General features: G+C 42.0%; 1 protein-coding gene across 1 annotated transcript; it reads left to right on the forward strand.

Moving 5' to 3' along the window:
- Nucleotides 1–1,943: 1,943 nt before the first annotated feature.
- LOC143027484 (uncharacterized) lies at nucleotides 1,944–5,386 on the forward strand. The gene is made up of 4 exons (XM_076188770.1): nucleotides 1,944–2,980; nucleotides 3,114–3,731; nucleotides 3,898–4,406; nucleotides 4,543–5,386. The coding sequence occupies exons 1-4, from the start codon at nucleotides 2,423–2,425 to the stop codon at nucleotides 5,126–5,128; spliced, it is 2,271 nt and encodes a 756-aa protein (XP_076044885.1). The 5' UTR covers nucleotides 1,944–2,422; the 3' UTR covers nucleotides 5,129–5,386.
- Nucleotides 5,387–18,040: the final 12,654 nt, after the last annotated feature.

Genomic DNA, 18,040 nt, shown 5'->3' on the forward strand with positions numbered 1-18,040 from the left:
ACAACTAACAGCGACGGGACGCGCGAACCCCACTTTGAGCAGCCAGGTGATGTTACGGGCCCCTCTGCGCCAACACACTCGAAATTCGGTCGGAAGTGGTTAGACCTGGTATATATAGATCTTGGTCCCAACGAGCTTTCGCTTTCACTACACCGTATCTATGTAAACAACCAGGTCCGCTTTCAAATCGTTCGTTCTGGCACGTCCTGCTTCGATCGTGTCTGCTTCGTGTGTGTGTGTGTGTGTGTATGCTGGTACAACAAGGAAGTGAGAGAGCAAAAGATAGGTGTAAGTTGATGAGACAGGAATGTTGTCATATAATGAAGTGGGGGGTAAACTGGCTTTGGCTGTCGAGCCTGACAGGTGCTGTGGGGGTGCTATGTCTTGCTGCATTGCTTCTGACCCATGCAGTGGGCAGGAGACATGCATGGCCCTTCATCCACAAGGAGCCAAGATTAAAAGGACAACAAATGGGTGTATGCTTTAACAAGGCCACCCCACCTATAGTGGGATAGCATATATACAGATACCAAAGGCTTTTTCACTCTTACAATAGAGGTAGCCAAAAAACAAAGGCATAAATAACCATTCCCACCCATTCTATCCCCACATACTCCACTCCCATCCACCCCACTCCCACTTATCTTGGCTCCTCCTGGATGACAGGTCATCCCTGCATCTTGCCCACTGCCCTGGGTCAGAAGCAGTGTCACAAGGCACAACACATCTACAACAAGGCCTCTTCATTAAATCGGCAAACCCCCCCCCCCCTCTGTCCCCACATGGAGAAGACGGGGAGAAATTCCTTCGGGCTGCATCAATTTATTTTTCACACGTACTCTCGCAGCCCCCATTTGTAAGGACAGTCAGGCTCTCACACATGGCTGGCTTCAAGGAGGGGGGGGGGAGGTACAAGGCAAATCACCATATCTACTTCAAACCTGCCACTCCCTCCCATCCAGCCCCCCGCCCTGCATCAGCTGATCTGGACTCCCCTCTGCCACCTCTCCAGTCTACATCTGGCTCTCTTCCGTCCAACTCTGCTGCCCAGGATTCATCAAGCTCTACCATTTCTGATGATGAGAAGGCTTAGGATTTTACTAAGACTAGTCATGAAAGATATGTGCGGTGCTGGATCGGGTAACTAGTGGTGTTCTAAAGAGCCTCTTTTTCTGCCCTTTCCAGTGGATATAGGCCTGTCGGGGAAATCACTGTTTAAAAAGATAATAATAATAATAACGCGTCTATAACACTACTTCTTTAGATGCCGTGGAAAAGTGTTATATACTCATACCTCTCAATATAGGCTAGGCCAAGGCTACTCTCCCTATTAAATTGAATTCTACCCGATCGTTCGTCATTCGAACGTAATCCAATCATATAGTGGGGGAAACCTGCATATATTTGAAGTAAAGGCCATTCAGAATACATAGTATGTTAGTCGACAGCAGTTACAGCATTGTTCATCTTGCAGTTTGTTTTCTCAATCTTCCTTTGGATGTTGCGGTTCTCGTTGTTCAGGGTAGATTTTGGTTTCTTTCATCGAGACGTTTATCTGTCTTCATTCAGCCATCTTTAGGCGTTGTATCTTGTATTGGATTGCTTGACATGGTTATATTAAGAGGTGGGCGTTCCGAACAAATGTTCGCGAACCTTTATCTCCGGATTTGTTCGGACCGGCAAAATCCCGGATTTGGGTTCGGAGGTTCGGATTCGGACCGACGTCAAAAAAGATTCGGACTTCCGGGTTTGGAACGTCTTTTTTTCGCGAATCCGAACCTCCGTATCCCGGGAAAAATTCGAAAAAACGAAGACGACCAAACATTGGTTTTCAACTTTTCCGCGGCATACAGATGCGGTGACGCCTATGTTTCTGTAACAACTAGAGACGCCTTTGACCATTAGCATTGTGTTTTACTTTATCGCTTCTCTCTACTATTTCAGTATGGGCGTGTACTGTAAGTGTGTGTGTGTGTCTCAAATGACCACTGCTCGAAATGTGCTCGATATGGAAGCCTGTGTGACTGTGTGTAGTAATGCGAAACAAAGACTAGTAGTACTGCCTGGACTGCCCTTCTTTGAACTTGGAAATATACTCGTGGTGTTTAACTCGTTGCTTTATCTGTACCACACAGACTCGTCATGTTGTGACCGCAGCTGGCTGCCAGCCAATCAGAACGCTTGTTGGTGACGCGCAGCCACCGCGCATGCGCCGGTGACTGCAGCAGCCAATCAGAGCGCTTGTTTAGTGTTTACAAATCTGCACAGTCTGCAGACTTTCTTGTCACCGCGTCCCGTAAGTTACGATTTAGTTAAGCAGTGCTACAATAGTCAGACATTCTTCAACCGTTGCACTGACAACACTGGAGGGGACACCCAAGGAGGCTAGACTACTCTACTCACATCACACTCACCGCTGACAATGGATAAGTACGTGACATCCACACCCAGGTCGAGAAACCCAAGTGCTCAGTCTGACACACCAAGGTCCACGAACCCAAGCGGCCTCGCTGAGAGTGAATCTGACCCCAGCGATATCCAACTGCCAGAGTTTTCGAGTCCGGAGCTGATGCCTGGCACGAGTCGAGCCGAGGACATGGACATTGCCGACACCGAGGCCGAGCAAGCCGAGGGAGGTCACGGTTCCAGGAGGGAAAGGGACCTCTACAGAGACTGGGACATTCTCAAGCCCTTCGTCAAGTGTGTCGGCAGGGACGCCGGGTTTGCCCTCTGCGCCAAGAAAAATTGCACTGCGAGGCTGAAGCTTCAGAATGACACCAACAGCAACTTAAAGAAGCATTATGCCACCAAGCACCCTTTAGATAGTCCTGCCTTAAAATCAGCCTTAGATGGCAGCAGCAAACGTGGCCGCTCTGCTTCTGGTGGTGGTCGGGATGCCAAAAGCCTCAGGCAGGGCTGTATTGAGGAGGCTATGGCTGAGAGGTTTGACCAGCAGAAGGCCCTTGACCTGTTTTATGAGGTAAGTTTTACTTTTAAAAGTTCTACTGTTTTAGTATGAAAATAATTTAATAAATTAATTAACTTTAATCAATAGAAATAATTTAGAACAAAAATTTAACTTCAAATACTCACACATCTTTTTTATGTTTCAGTGGATTATCCGCGACATGCTGCCCACCATAACAACAGAGTCAGAGGCGCTCAGGGCCTTCCTCAACTACCTGAACCCTCAGTTCAAGCTGCCGTCCAGGAAAAAGCTTGGCGACGACATCAAGCATATGAACGCCAGGGCCAAAAATGAGCTCACCCAGATCATGCCCAAGCAGGACTACCTGGCCACCACTGCCGACAGCTGGTCGAGCCACAACCGGGCCTTCATAGGCTCCACAATCTCGTGGTTGGACAAGGCCACCCTGGAGAGGACGACTGCAGTCTTGGGCATGAAGGAGGTGAAGGAGAGCCAGACAGCCGAGTACTTGGCGAGGTCCTTGAGCAAGCTGCATGAGGACTTGGGCATCAGCAGGAAGATTCTCTGCACGAGCACAGACAATGGCACAAACTATGTAAGTGCATTTGTCAACATTGCACAAGAGGACGTCGTCATACAACCTGGCGAGGACAAGCCTGACGAAGAGCTGACTGACGAGCCTCAGGTCATATCTATAGAGGAGGCCCTGGACCAGGTTAACGAAGCCGAGGTTAGCCTGCCTAAACACCAGAGGTGTGGTGCACACACTCTGAACCTCCTGGCGTCTGAGGATGTTTCCAAAGTGAGTATAATAATTTTATTTTTTAAATTTAATAAATTAATAATTTATAAATATTAAATAATGTATTGTTCTTTTGGTAAAAACTAAAAAGATGTAAATTATTATTTATTATTTTTTAATTTGTGAATTGTAATAAAATATTAAATAATAAATATTCTTTTTTCAGGTCCCACAATGGAACCATGGTGGCAGGAATATCTTCAGAAGGTCGGCTGCCAAGGCACAGTCTTTGTGGAATGCCCAGGGCCGCCGAACTGTCGCAGCCAACGAGATAAAGGATGCTATCGGCAAAAAACTTAAAGTCCCTGGCGCGACGAGGTGGAACTCCAGCTATGACAGCTACAAGATGCTTTCTGGCCTGCTACAGGACCTGGATACCCGTAAAAAGATCAATGATCTCTGTACCAGCATGCGCCCCAACCCGATCCCCGCCTTTGTTGACGAGGTCAGCGCCGAGTACGTCAAAGTTATGGCCCCAGTTGCCAATGCTTTGGACAAAATGCAGTCAGACCAGCATGCCTACATGGGGAACTTCCTTCCCAACTTGATGGTGCTCCAGAGGGACTTGAACCTGCTTAGGGACGACAACAGCATCAAGCATGCCAAGCCCCTCGTCACCTACCTCCTGGGGACACAGGAGCACCATGGCAGAGACAAAAAGGGCTTCACTGAAAGGTAGATATTTTTAATATTTTAATATAATAATAATATAATATAATTATATAAAAAAATATATAATATTTCATAGTAATTGACAAAAATAATAATCATTAATCAGTAATTAAATTAACTCGTATCTTAATCTTTTCAGGTTTCAACACATGTTTGAGGACCAGGAGAAGCTCCTTGCGACTGCCTTCCACCCCAGGTTCCGTCTAAAGATGGTCAAGTACATATGCAGGACAAATCCTGACTTGTACAACCTGGTGAGGGACAAGATGGTGTCGGACCTTGTGGCCCAAATCAGGTCCAAGGAGGGGGATGTGGCCTCCGCATCCAGCCAGCCCACCTCCAGGCCACAGTCTGTGGCCAGCCACACCAGCGAGCACGACGAGTTTGCCTTCCTTCTTGAGGATGAGGAGGAGCCTGTGGTGGTGGCCAACCTGGAGGAGGAGGTCGGCAAGGAAGTAGACACTTTGGGCGCCATTTTCGGCACAAGCATCATGAAGATCTACCCGGCAAACTTCCCCAAGGAACACAGGCAGCACTGGGTGAACTGTTTCATCAAGTATAACACTCCCCTGCCCTCGTCTGCCTCAGCTGAACGACTCTTGAGCTTCGGCTTGGACATTTTGAGGCCAAAGCGAGCCTCTCTGACCAATCTGAACTTTGAGAACCTGACCTTCTTGAAGGGAAACTTGAAGTTGGTTAAGAGGGAGAGAGGGCCGACAAGTTAGAGTGAATCTGTGAAGAGTGAAGACTGAGTGTTGTGATTTTTTTTTTTTAATGTTTTTACTGTTTTGTTTTGTGAACTTTTGTTTTTACTTTTTACTGTCTTGTATTAATAATTTGTTTTTCTAGTAATAATTTGTTTAATAAATAATGTAGATATCTTAAAAAACACTTTTTCATCGGAAAGCTTTAAATTTAGATTCGGAGATTCGGAATGAGTAAAATTTAGGTTTGGAAATGTTCGGAAGGTATCGGAATTAAGGTTCGCTTTGTTATTTCTTAAAGATTCGGAGGTTCGCGGACAAATGTTCGCACCGAAATTTTGAAAATCGGGTTCGCTATTCGGAGGTTCGGTACCCAAAACCGGCGAAGATTCGGGTTCGGATTCGGAACCCAAAAAAAATGTTCGCGCGCCCACCTCTGGTTATATACATGATTCATGCAGTTACTTGGGGATGTAACTCTGGTGAAGGTTCTTGGGGAGGTAACAATTGTGTAGTGTGTTCACTAGGTGAGGCTCTTTGGATTTTTGGGAAAGGTAATACTTGGGCAAGTAACACTACAGCCAATCTTTGTGTGGTGTGTTCACAAGGTGGATCTCTGGTATGGGTTGCAATTTGTGGTGTCTGTCCAGTTCGTTCGTGTAGTGAAGCTCTGTATGTATGTTTGGGGTTCTTGCCCGGGGGGGGGGGAGTTGACTCAGGCATTTATTAAATGTCTAATATATATATATATATATATATATATATATATTTTTTTTTTTTTTTTTTTTTTTTTTTGTGAATATGTACTGCTTCTGTCATTCTTATCTCCTGATGTCAGGTTCTCTGTGGAAGAATTTATTTTGGTTTTCCGTGCTTTCTACTCAGTACTTGCCTGTGGATTCTGTTGTTATGACAGTATATTGCTCAATCCTGCTAGTGTGTTGTGATTCACCTTGGTCTTTGGATCACGTGTTGGACTCGTGATCGACAGCTATTTCCCTCGTTTCCATAGTATAGTGGCAGTGACACGTAAATACCTGGTAGATAAGCGACTGCAATCACCAATATTTGAAATATAGTTTCACATCCTGGAGTGTATTTGTTGGCGGGAGACATTTGTTCTTCATAACTAGGTTGGAGGCTCGTCTGAACTTGTAATACTGTAGATGGTAAGGTGTGCGTCAAGATTGGTGGCCTGGACATTCCATTGGAATTTGATGAAGTTTCTCGCCGCTATCTCGTCTTGTTTGCAAGCATATGCAGAATCCATGCAGTTGCCCTCTCCGATCACCGCAGGTTTTCCAACATTATTCATTTTGTCCTACAAGAGAGGTGCATCTGTTTTGTGTGTCATCCCGCCCTTTGCTTCCTCATCGAAAGTGGAGGCGGAAAATGTCAGGGCGCCGAACACAGAATGAATATTATTATCATTATTATTATTATTATTATTATTATTATTATTATTATTATTATTATTATTATTATTATTATTATTATTATTATTATTATTATTATTATTATTATTACTATCATTATTATTATTGTTATTATTATTGTTATTATCATTATTATTATTTTTTTTTTCTATGGCCAAACTATTCGTCTTTCCTAAACTGTTTCACCTATAATATTTTCTACAGCTCTTGTGAGTCAGCATTTAAACGTGAAAACAGATTGTAGGACTGTTTCCCAATCATGTAAAATAGAACCACAGTCGCCCTTGAAAATAACGCTTCGGAATTTTTTTCGTCATTCTTCCGCCATAGGTGTTCCTGGCAGTGTGCGGCTTGTTGGTGTTTTCGAAAAGTATCTGTTTATTGATTTGCTGTGTCATTTGATCTTCTATAGTGTCTGGTTTAGATGATTTATGTTGCGCCAGCTGCGTATAGTTGTAGCCATACCAATGTAGTTCATGTTTGTAAACTAATAACGAAATTACCGAAAAAACAGCATGCTAAGTTTGTTTACAAACACAAACACAACTAATAGGCCGCTGCAAGACTCACTCACTTATATCTTGTATAAAACTTGGTTAGATTTTTCAGCATGAACCACTATACGGCGTTGGGTGTCTTGTGTGCTGTCTCATGCTGTTATTATGCTCTCGCCTAAACATCAAAAGTAGCCAACATATTATCCAAGTTTACCCTTTTACGACGATTTCACTAACTCATCCTTTTGTCGATCACTTCTGCCGTATTCATCACACCTTTATTATAGGTGAATGCGTAAATATATTTATGATCAAATAGACGAATAATTATATATATACAAGGACAGAATGCAGATATTTCAGTATGACAGTTCACAACACAATAAGTGTCGAGACCGCAAACATTGCAGTTGTAAATGCGTCATTTCTACGCGGTGACTTCATTAACTGGACCGATAGTGTATCATGGAAGAAGCATCAAGAGCGAAAGTGGAACGATTTTTTCTTTCAAGACGACTGCCACAGTGACTTTTCAACCGATTTACATATTTCTACTAGAGAGGAGGTAGGTTGGGTTTGGTATCCTTGTTTTATTTATCCACCCCAGCTAATCTCCCAGTGCAAACACGTGTAAACCCTCCAATACTTTCACAGGGGTGTTTTTGGGGAAAAGAATTTAGTTACTGCCACAATATTATAATGAATATATTGGTAGAATTGGGTATATCGTCATTCGACAATATATATGTTATTTTCTTGTATACAATTTATTTTACTATTATCGTGTAGCGGGAGAAAACAGGTTTCCAAGGGAGTAGGGCGAGGATCGAGGCGTCTAGCACGACCTTTGTAAATAGACAGCCATGGCCTTGAACCATCAGCTGGGGAAGGTCCTGTGTGAACAAGATTATTAAACTTCTTACCCCTCGTTTTCCATCATATAGAAAAATTGTCCTAAAACATTATTTAGATAGGGTCTTTTGCAGCAAAGATATTACAAAGGATTACAAAGGCGGAGCATGCCGACAGGAGACCTTTTGGTCCATATCTAGGTCGGATGCGAAAAATAAATCATATTAATAATAAAAGAATAAATAAAAACTATAATAATGTAAATAACAAATAAAATACATAAATAAATGCATAGGTATAGTTAAATAATAAACAAACAGGTAAATAGTAAATAATAATAAATTGACATATAACTAATAATAAATGAAAATCAGACAAATGATAAAACAAAAAAATAATATAGAATAAATTATAATCATTACAGCATCTTAGGTATTTATCTAAATGATTCTTAAAGCTTCGAACTGAACTACATTGCACTACCTGTGCAGGAAGTTTATTCCATTCATTCACTACACGGTTGGCAAAGTTGTTTCTACCTACTTCCAAATTGAATATATTTCCGGACAGTTTGAGACCATTGTTTCTTGTCTGATTCTCATTCAATGTGAAAATTTGGTCACTATTGATGTCGATTCCCTTTAAAATCTTAAAAACCTGTATCAAGTCACCTCTGAGTCTACGCTTTTTTTTTTTTTTTAGCATAGGACTCGTGTATCCCCTGGGCGGGAGTAGGTGATATTAAAAACAGGATTGAATAGTGTATGGTCGGTGAAGGTGATAGCCTGATTATTATTATTATTATTATTATTATTATTTTTATTATTATTATTATTGTTGTTGTTATTATTAATATTATTATTTTTTAGGTGCAGGGGGGAATAGTGTAGGTAAGTTAGAGAGAGAGGAATTATTCGCGCTGTTACGGGATGCGCTAGACAAGATAAAGGTTTGGTTCCTACTGTATGTGGTATCCTTCCGAGGTGTAAAGTTGGAAACATGTGGCATTCCAGTGCTACTGCAGTGAACTGTAGTCTGGTAAATAATTGTAAGGCCAATGGATGGTCATTTGTCGACAACTTGGATCGCTTTTGTGGCAAGAATTATCTACATATAAGGGACGGGGTGCACTTGTTATCCAAGGGATGTCGGGTCCCTGCTGAACCCTTGAACGAGAAGTAAGGATCCTGCATTTTTTTTTTTTTTTTTTTTTTTTTTTTTATCGGATAGACTACGCGGGAGTCGGGGGGGGGGAGAAGTATCAGAATCTAGACAGTAGAAACAGTTCAGAAAGGGACTCTGGAAAGGATCTCTTAAACATGTGGAGGGAGGATACACTAAATGTTTACAATAAGGTCGAATACTAATACTTTCAAATGGATGACGGATAGGCTGAAAAACGAAATAGGAATAAAAAAGAGGGCTTCATGTACGCGGATGGCTAATAAAAATATGTTACAAGGGAAAACAGTGTATTTTACAATTTAAAGCACTACAACAAAAACGTGTGTACAGTACACTTTGAAGGCGTAACAGAAACTGCATTGCACACTGGCTTGGCGGGAAACATACACGACCACATGGTTCTCTTACAAAATGGGCATATGAAAATGTAACCAATTAATAAAATAATTTAAATAATATATATATATATATATATATATATATAAATTTCATAGTATTTATATACAAAAGAAGAAAGCATGTATTTCCCAATCTACTCACAAGTACAAAGCATGACAAATCGTACAATGCCACAAGCATGCACGTACACCACAGCATTGATCGGCCACCACCATTCGGTGACCCCACCGAGCAAACGAAAAGAAGAAATGATCAGGTAAGACAAAAACAATCCATATATAACACAGTCCACACACATTACAGGGTCATTACAAAAGCGTGGAAAAGAATGATGACATTACCACACCCAGATACATAAACATAACATACATAATTACATGACATAAGGACAATACATAGGAATACATATACAAAACAAGAATATATAAATAAGAACTGTATACGAATACAAGAAATACACAAAAGAACTGTATACAAGTACAAGAAATACACAAAAGAACTGTATACAAGTACAAGAAATACACAAAAGAACTGACGCCATTTAACATGAGACAAAAAGACAGCAATTGCCGGACGTCCGGGACATGACAAAAATTATGCATAATACAAATCAATACACTCAGTAGCTAAACAAGATATACACATTATAAAAACGATACACTTAATAGAGAAACAAGATACAAAGTATAGGTCAAGACAAGCATGAATAATAACATGTAAGAGGCCGGTAGTTGTACGAATGCAAATCAGGTTAGGAAACACTAGGGTATTGAAATGCTGAGTCAGAGAATTGTTTAGTCGTGGACAAGCGGATTGCTTAGTCAGACTCGCTGTTTTTCAAACAAAGATTTGAGGCGCCGACGGGAGGTGACTGCTTTATAATCGCTGATGTAATCTAAACTTATGTTAGCTGCAGACCACCTCCGCGAAGACATACCACTTGCGCAATGACGTCATGCTCATACTCATGCTTTTGCTTATGCAGCAATATTTCTGGAAGGACTGTAACAGCCTCTCGGATTGGAGGTAAATGGGTATGTAGAGTAATACTATTGGCTTTAAAAGGAAAAGACACGCCCTTAAGGTGTGTCACTTGTGTTGAAACGTAAAATACTATTGGACGAATAAAAAGTGACGTCTGAACGAAGGTGCTCTGAAGTATTGGAGAGAACCGGTGGGCACTCTCTGCGTGTAGTCCGTTAGATTAACAAGCAAGAAAATCACCACCCTTTTATTAACCCAAAGGTCGAGAGAACTAGGCATGGGGCCTAATGAAATTGGAAACTAGTGAGATTAAAGGAAATACAAGGCATGGCCTACTGCATAAGAAGAACTTGAACATTTAGTGAAACTCACGTAACGAAGGCAAGGGGCCTCGAGACGAGTGGAACAACAAGTCAAATATAAGTGTAATGGTCGAGAACCGACAGTGGTGGTGACAGTGGTGACAAGGGTGGTGAAAAACATAAGCAATGTATATATATATAGTTATGAAGACATAGGACCCCTTGAACGGAAATTATAATTGTGAGGGGTAGATATAGAAGACATGGTTTGCACAGGGAGCCTTAGTGGAGGTTGAGTAAATGTAGGGATAGGCACTTTTGTCACCTTAAGTTTATCAACATGCACCACTTCGCTCAGTCCCTGGGAAGGATCAAAGACCCTGAATTTATTGGGATGCAACTTCCCAGTAACTAAAAGGGGACCTGTAAATTTACAATTAAGTTTAGATTGGCGGTCAGGCATGCTCTTATAAACATGATCACCAATACTGATGTTAACAGGTTTAGCCCGGATATGCCGGTGTTTCAACATTTTGACTTTGGAGACATCAAGTTAATCACTTGCAGAACTATAAATATTATGCAATGTACGATATTGAAGTTGACTGTAGTCCTCAATATTGTAGAGGGAGCGAGCAGGACTATCAAGCACATCATAAGGGAGCCGGCTTTCCACTCCATAAATGACGTAATTAGGTGTCTTGCCCGTAGAGAGATTAATAATGCTGTTATATATGCACTGACATGTAGAAGCAATCCTCCCAAGATTCATGAAGGCTACTAGCAACGTGCCTGAGTATATCCAAAATGTTTCTATTCGTCCTCTCTACAAGACCATTGGACGCAGGGTGGTAAGCAGTCACGAATGTTAGCGTGATGCTGTAACGCTCACAAATGCTCGCTGAAACCTCATTCCTAAATTCCGACCCATTGTCATTAAGGAGCGCCGAGAGAGTAGTGTATGGATAAAAATATTAGAAACTAAATTATGGGCTACTACTGGAGTAGACTTGCTACGTAAGGGAGCCAGTATTACAAAACGACTAAAGTGTTCCACACACACAAGGACATACACAGAACCTTGAGTTCTACGAGGCAATTGTAAGAGGTCTATAGCCATAGTCTGAAAAGAGCGAGAAGGAGTAGGGTACTCTAAGATGGGGGCAGTGTGCGTAGAACCTTTGTTCTGGGCAGAAGAACTACACTGGGCTACATTTTTGGCCAATAATACTTATTACGTGCCATAACCGGAGTTTTGTCACGACCTTGGGTGACCAAATATGCTAAACTGACTTAGGTGTAGGGAAGTCCCTAACCGACTTGACTTTATCGTCAGTAGTGTGAATACCATGTTTGTATACAACATGACCTAGGAATTGGATGCTAGATTTAAGAAAAGAACAGTTGGGCAAATTGAGTCTCAACCTAGCATCAGCAAACCGTTGCAAAACCATGGACAACTTAGGGAAGTGGCTCTTCACATCCTTGGAAACTAAGATTAAATCATCCAGGCAAACAAAAAGTCCGTTACCTACTAGGCCATGAAAATGGATTTAATCAAGCCCTGGCAAGTCAAGGAAGCATTCCGCAACCCTATGGGACAACGAAGCCATTCATAATGTCTATTGGGAGTTGAGAAGGCCGTGACCTTACGTGACCTCCAGGGGTATCTGCCAAAAACCCGCTTTTAAATATAAGGTGGTGAACACCGTATTACCAGTAACAATGGCTGGAGGTCACTTAATACAGCCAATAGTGACCTTGTTAACTCGCCTATAATCAATTTACATATACCAAAGGCTTGTCCCCCCTACACGGGGGGGGGGGGTGTAGCCAAAAAGAAAAAGGCATAGAAACCACTCCCACCCACTCCATTTCCTATATATTCCACTCCCCTTCACCCTCCTCCCTCCCTCTTATCTTGGCACCTCCTGGATGACTGGTCATCCCTGCATCCTGTCTACTGCCCGGGGTCAGAAGCAGTGTCACAAGACACAGCACATCCACAGCAAGGCCGCTTCATAAATTCGGCGACCCCCCCCCCTCTCCTTCCCCCCCATGCAGAAAAGGAAAAGACGGGGAGAAATCCCTTCGAGCTGCGTCAATTTTTTCTCATACATACTTCCTCATCCCCCATCCCCCACCCACTCCCCCTCATGCATCACAGCATCATCTATACACAACCCCTCTCCATTCACCCCTATCTTCTGTCCTCTCCCGTCCTTCCTCTACAGACATTCCTCTCTTTTGTAATGCCCCTTTCACCCCATCCATCCACTTTATCCTAGGACGCCCCCTCATATTCACTCCTTCCACCTCTGCCTTCCAGACTTCTTTTACTCATCTTTCTTCACTCATTCTTTCTATGTGTCCAAACCATCCTAATACTCTTTCATCAACCCTATCTCCCGGTTCCCTTTCCACCCCTGTTCTCCTCACCTCCTCATTTCTCACTCTATCCAGCCTAGTGACCCCTATCATACTTCTCAGACATTTCATCTCAAACACATTCAAACCCCTCTCTTCCTCTCTCATGTTCCATGTTTCTGCCCTGTATAATGCTGTTGGTACAATCACACCTTCATATAACCTCCTCTTAGCATCCATTCCCAGATGTCTATTTCTCATTACACTTTTTAATCCACCAAGGCATTTACTCGTTTCTCTCAATCTACATTCTACCTCCACCCCCACTCCTCCCTTTCCTGCCACATTCGCACCCAAATATCTAAAACTATCCACTTCCTCCAGTCTTTCACCCTTAATGCTCATTTCCAGCCTACTGTCACTCTCTCCCCTTGTACATCTCATCACCTTTTACCTACATTTATCTCCAGCTTCTTTCTTTCACATACCTTCTCAAACTCTGTCACTAACTTCCTTAATCCCTCCTCTGATCCTGCTACAAGCGCAGTGTCGTCAGCAAACAACAACTGGCCCACCTCCCACTTTTCTCCGTTTTCTTTAATCATCTCCAACCCCTGACCCACTACCCTTGCATTTACCCCTCGCACCACCCCATCCATGTAAAGATTGAACAGCCAGGGTGACATAACACATCCCTGACGAAGTCCCACCTTTACCTCAAACCATTTACTCTCTCCATTTCTAATCCTAGCACAAGCTCTACTACTCTCGTAAAAACTCTTGACTGCTCTTAACAGCTTTCCTCCTATCCCATATAATCAATAACAGGACGAAAAGATCCATTCTTCTTAGGCACCAGGAGGATTGGCGAGTTTCAGTCCGAGTGAGACTCTTGTACAACGCCTTCACACAATATGTAGTCAACCAAGGACTGTGCTATAAACCGACGAGAGTGAGGCAACCTGTAAGATGGAACGTAAACAGGACGAGCACCTGCCTGAAGATAAATTCTATGAACCACACGATCTGTAACTCCTAACGGATCACCAGGCAAAACCAAAGCCTGACGGTGGCTCACTAACAGTTCAGTGAGACAAGGTGTTTCATCAAGAAAATAAATCTCACCTACAAACGTTGCAAATTTGGAGGCCAAGTGAGCTGTGTCATTTGCTTGTGGAGACTGTATCACAAAAGCTGCAATGATAGGAGGCGAATCCTGGAAAGCATGAACGTCAACTACTTCAAAGGAGCCTAAGTGACTGCCAGGAGAGAGAGTGATAGGAGCACCCGTGACGTTGGTTACCATAGCTGTGGTAACATGATCCTCGTGAATAGTGGAGAGAGTTCCTTCCAAAGGAAGGCGACGAACACGAACAGAGCCAGGCTGAGATAAAACGTCAGACCCAATTGGAGAACCTGAAATGCGTATGGAAATCGAACTGTACTTGAAGGTTCAATATGATGCTCTCCTACAACAACAGCAGCACAAGAAAGAATTGGAGAGTAGCGAGGAGGTCCTTTCGAAGGCAACTGTACGACCTGATCATGCACAGGAGGGGAGTCACAAATGGAAACTGGCCTATCTGTTGCAGGAATAACAAAATTACAGAAAGTCACTACACGGCGACTAGGAGATATATCAATGCCATGAGCTGTAAGAGCATCAATGCCAAAGAGACAATCACACATAAGAGTAATACCGGTTACAACAAAAGTGACATGAAAACTGTAGCATGTGAGCAAAACCTTAAGGGAATGCAAACAGACCCAAGAATAGGCAAGGGAGAATCTTGTACATAATGCAAACTATTACAAAAAGAAGATAAAGGGAGATTATACAAATCCCAGGGAGCATAATAAGCTTTTCTACTTATGAGACTACATTCTGCACCAGTATCTACAATGATTGAAATAGATGTATTCTCTGTAAGAAATTGGAAGTTGAGTAACTGAGCAGACTGAGTAGCCACCAAGGGGATGATCTGGGACCGAACATAACTGGTGAAACCTTTGGGTTGTGAAACGGGCACTGGTGAAAATGGGACAGAGATTGTCTAGGCTGATGAGAAGTCTCAGCTCTAAGTTTCAAAACCTTGAAATACTGATCAGTCGAGTGTTTACAATGACCATGAATATGACAGTAGCTAAACTTATTTTGTGGCTCAACTCTAGAGAAGTCATGCGTCACATTAGAAAAAAACATCCGATAAATTCCTACGGACAGGGAACTGCCTTGACTTGTGTACATGGCGCTTACGACGAATACAAAAAAGCACTTAAATGGTCTGACTTGTTACAATAGGTACATATGAGTACAAGAGGGGTAAATGTAAGCGAAGGGGAGCTGTGAGTAGGAACTGAAGACTGAGGGGTGGAGGAGAACTAGGAATATTGGCATGTTGTTGAGTATTGCTAATACACAAGGAACCAGAAGGTACTTCCCTAAGTTTACATGAAAGCCTTGTTGCGAAAGATAGTAGGGTCTCATCTGTCTTATAGCACCAAAAAGAGGAAGTAGAACAGAAATTCCAAAATAAGGCGGAACCTATCTAAAGTGATAGTACCATGATCAACCCACTCTGAATGGGAGAGAGTATCGAGGGGTTTAACAACAATTTTGCTGGCCTGGGCCTGAACACGCCTATGGTCAAGAGTGCCCAATCTGGATATAAGAACATCAGCCAGCTTAAAACACCATTGGAAGGAATTGCCTACAGGGGTATCATATTTTTTAAGGAAATTAGATCAAAACAGTTCATAGTTGTAATCAAGACTTGGGGTCGAAACACGAGGCAGATAGATAGATAGATAGATAGATAGACTTTATTTGGCAATGAATCAATGTACATGAAGTGCAAATAATGACAAGAACACATAGTTCGGAACAATAATTGCAAATTGCCTGAGTAACACAAAAAGCATGTACGCTTGTTTCCATTGTGGTCCTCATCAGATTGTTATTCTACACTAAATCACACAGACAACATACGTAGGGGTTTAAGGGGACCAGAGACAATCATGAGTAATACCAGTCAGTACACATATGACACATAAACATAGTTTTATTAATATTACTAAAATGTTCGTACACAGGATATTGAGACCAAAAATTGAGCACCATCACAAAAAGCAAAGGAACAACAAAATAATGTTAAATTGTAACAAAACAGTATAAGTGCGTACTATATCAGAGTAGTACCATTAATGATATACTACATTATTCTACAGCTGTATCAACATGTATGAGTGAGTACTATATCAGAGTAGAACCATTAATAATATACTACATTATTCTACAGCTGTATCAACACGTTGTTATAGTGAATGCTACACTGCAGCTAGGGTCACTTATTAATTAATTCTAACATTTTACCTGAATCTCAGGACGGAGTGGGCAATTAGTATGAGCACTAGGGAGTGGTACATTAAAACCTGAAGCACCAGAGGTAGGGTACAGGGGACCAGTACTCGTAGGAGAAAAACAACAAGGGGAACGAGGAAAAATGTCAGATCATAACTGTTCTCGGACCCTACCTGAGACATATACCATACTATGACTAGCAAAACAAAGGTGGAAACCAATTTGTAACATCAAACATTGTTATACTAAATTAAACTTTTGAAGGACAAAAAAAAAAAAGGGGGGGGGAGGTCAGAACAGTTATGAGTGAACGCAGATTTGGATGGTGTTACTCATGGAGTCAGGTATCCCTCACTAAGCTAGTAGTACATAAAATCAAGGCTGTTCTCTGTCCATAGCTGAGACATATAGTAACCCTTGACTTTTTTCTTGAAGGTAACCTTGCTATTTGACTTCTTAATGGACACAGGTAGTGAGTTCCGTAGTTGAGCACCTGTGAAGTGAAAGCTGCTTTTGGTGAAGGGACCTGCATGAGATACAATAAAAGACTCTTGACTGTTCCGGGTTCGGTTCTCAACCGATAACGTAAAATTACTGCTCACATATGAGGGAGCAGAATTATGAACGACACTGTAAACCTGGTTTAGTTTCAGCTGCTGGACACGATATTTTACAGGTAACATTCCTACCTTGCTAAATTCTTCTATACCAATATGACTACGTTGAGGTAAATTTAGCATAAATCTAATGATCTTATTTTGTGCAACCTGTAGCCGAGACTGTTTATTTTTTCTGCTAAGACTATTGTACCAAGAGCTACAAGCGTAATCAAAGTGATGTTGTAACAAGGCTGAGACCAGAAGTTTGTTTCCAAATAAAAAATTCTGGTTTTTCTGTACAAAAATTTGACTTTATGTGAACACTTGGATACAATCTTATCCGTTATGGCATTCCCCGAGAGGGATTGATCTAAGGGTATTCCAAGATAAGTTACCTCTTGTTTTGACTCCAAGACATTAACCCTACATCTGACCTGTACATCGCTGTGTTTCCTGAGGTTGGGTTTTGATGCGAAGACAATACTTTCCGTTTTACCGAGGTGTAAAGACAGCCTATTATCTATGAGCCAGTCCTGGACTGATGATAGTTCGACACTCAGTTTCTCCTCTACTTCAACTGGGTCCCTACCTGAGACAATTAGTGTGGAGTCGTCTGCAAATAGCAGTAACTTACAGTTCACCGCACCTGGCATGTCGGTAATATAGACCAGGAACAGTAGCGGTCCTAGAATTGAACCTTGTGGTACACCACAAGTTATCTGTCATCTGAGCAGGCTCCATTTACCTGTGCAAGTTGTTTACGACCTCTAAGGTAGGACTTGAACCAGCCAATATTCGCCACTCCTAATGCGTGATTTTTTTTTAAATAAAATATCATGGTCCACTGTGTCAAATGCCTTTTGTAGATCCAACAAACTAAACCCGTGTAGTTACCTCTGTCGCATTCCTGTTTTATCAGATCATAAAGGTATATTAAGCTGGTGTCTGTTG

The sequence above is a fragment of the Oratosquilla oratoria genome, chromosome 8 (assembly GCF_046742065.1).
Source record: "Oratosquilla oratoria isolate Oo_2021 chromosome 8, ASM4674206v1, whole genome shotgun sequence".
NCBI lineage: Eukaryota > Metazoa > Arthropoda > Malacostraca > Stomatopoda > Squillidae > Oratosquilla > Oratosquilla oratoria.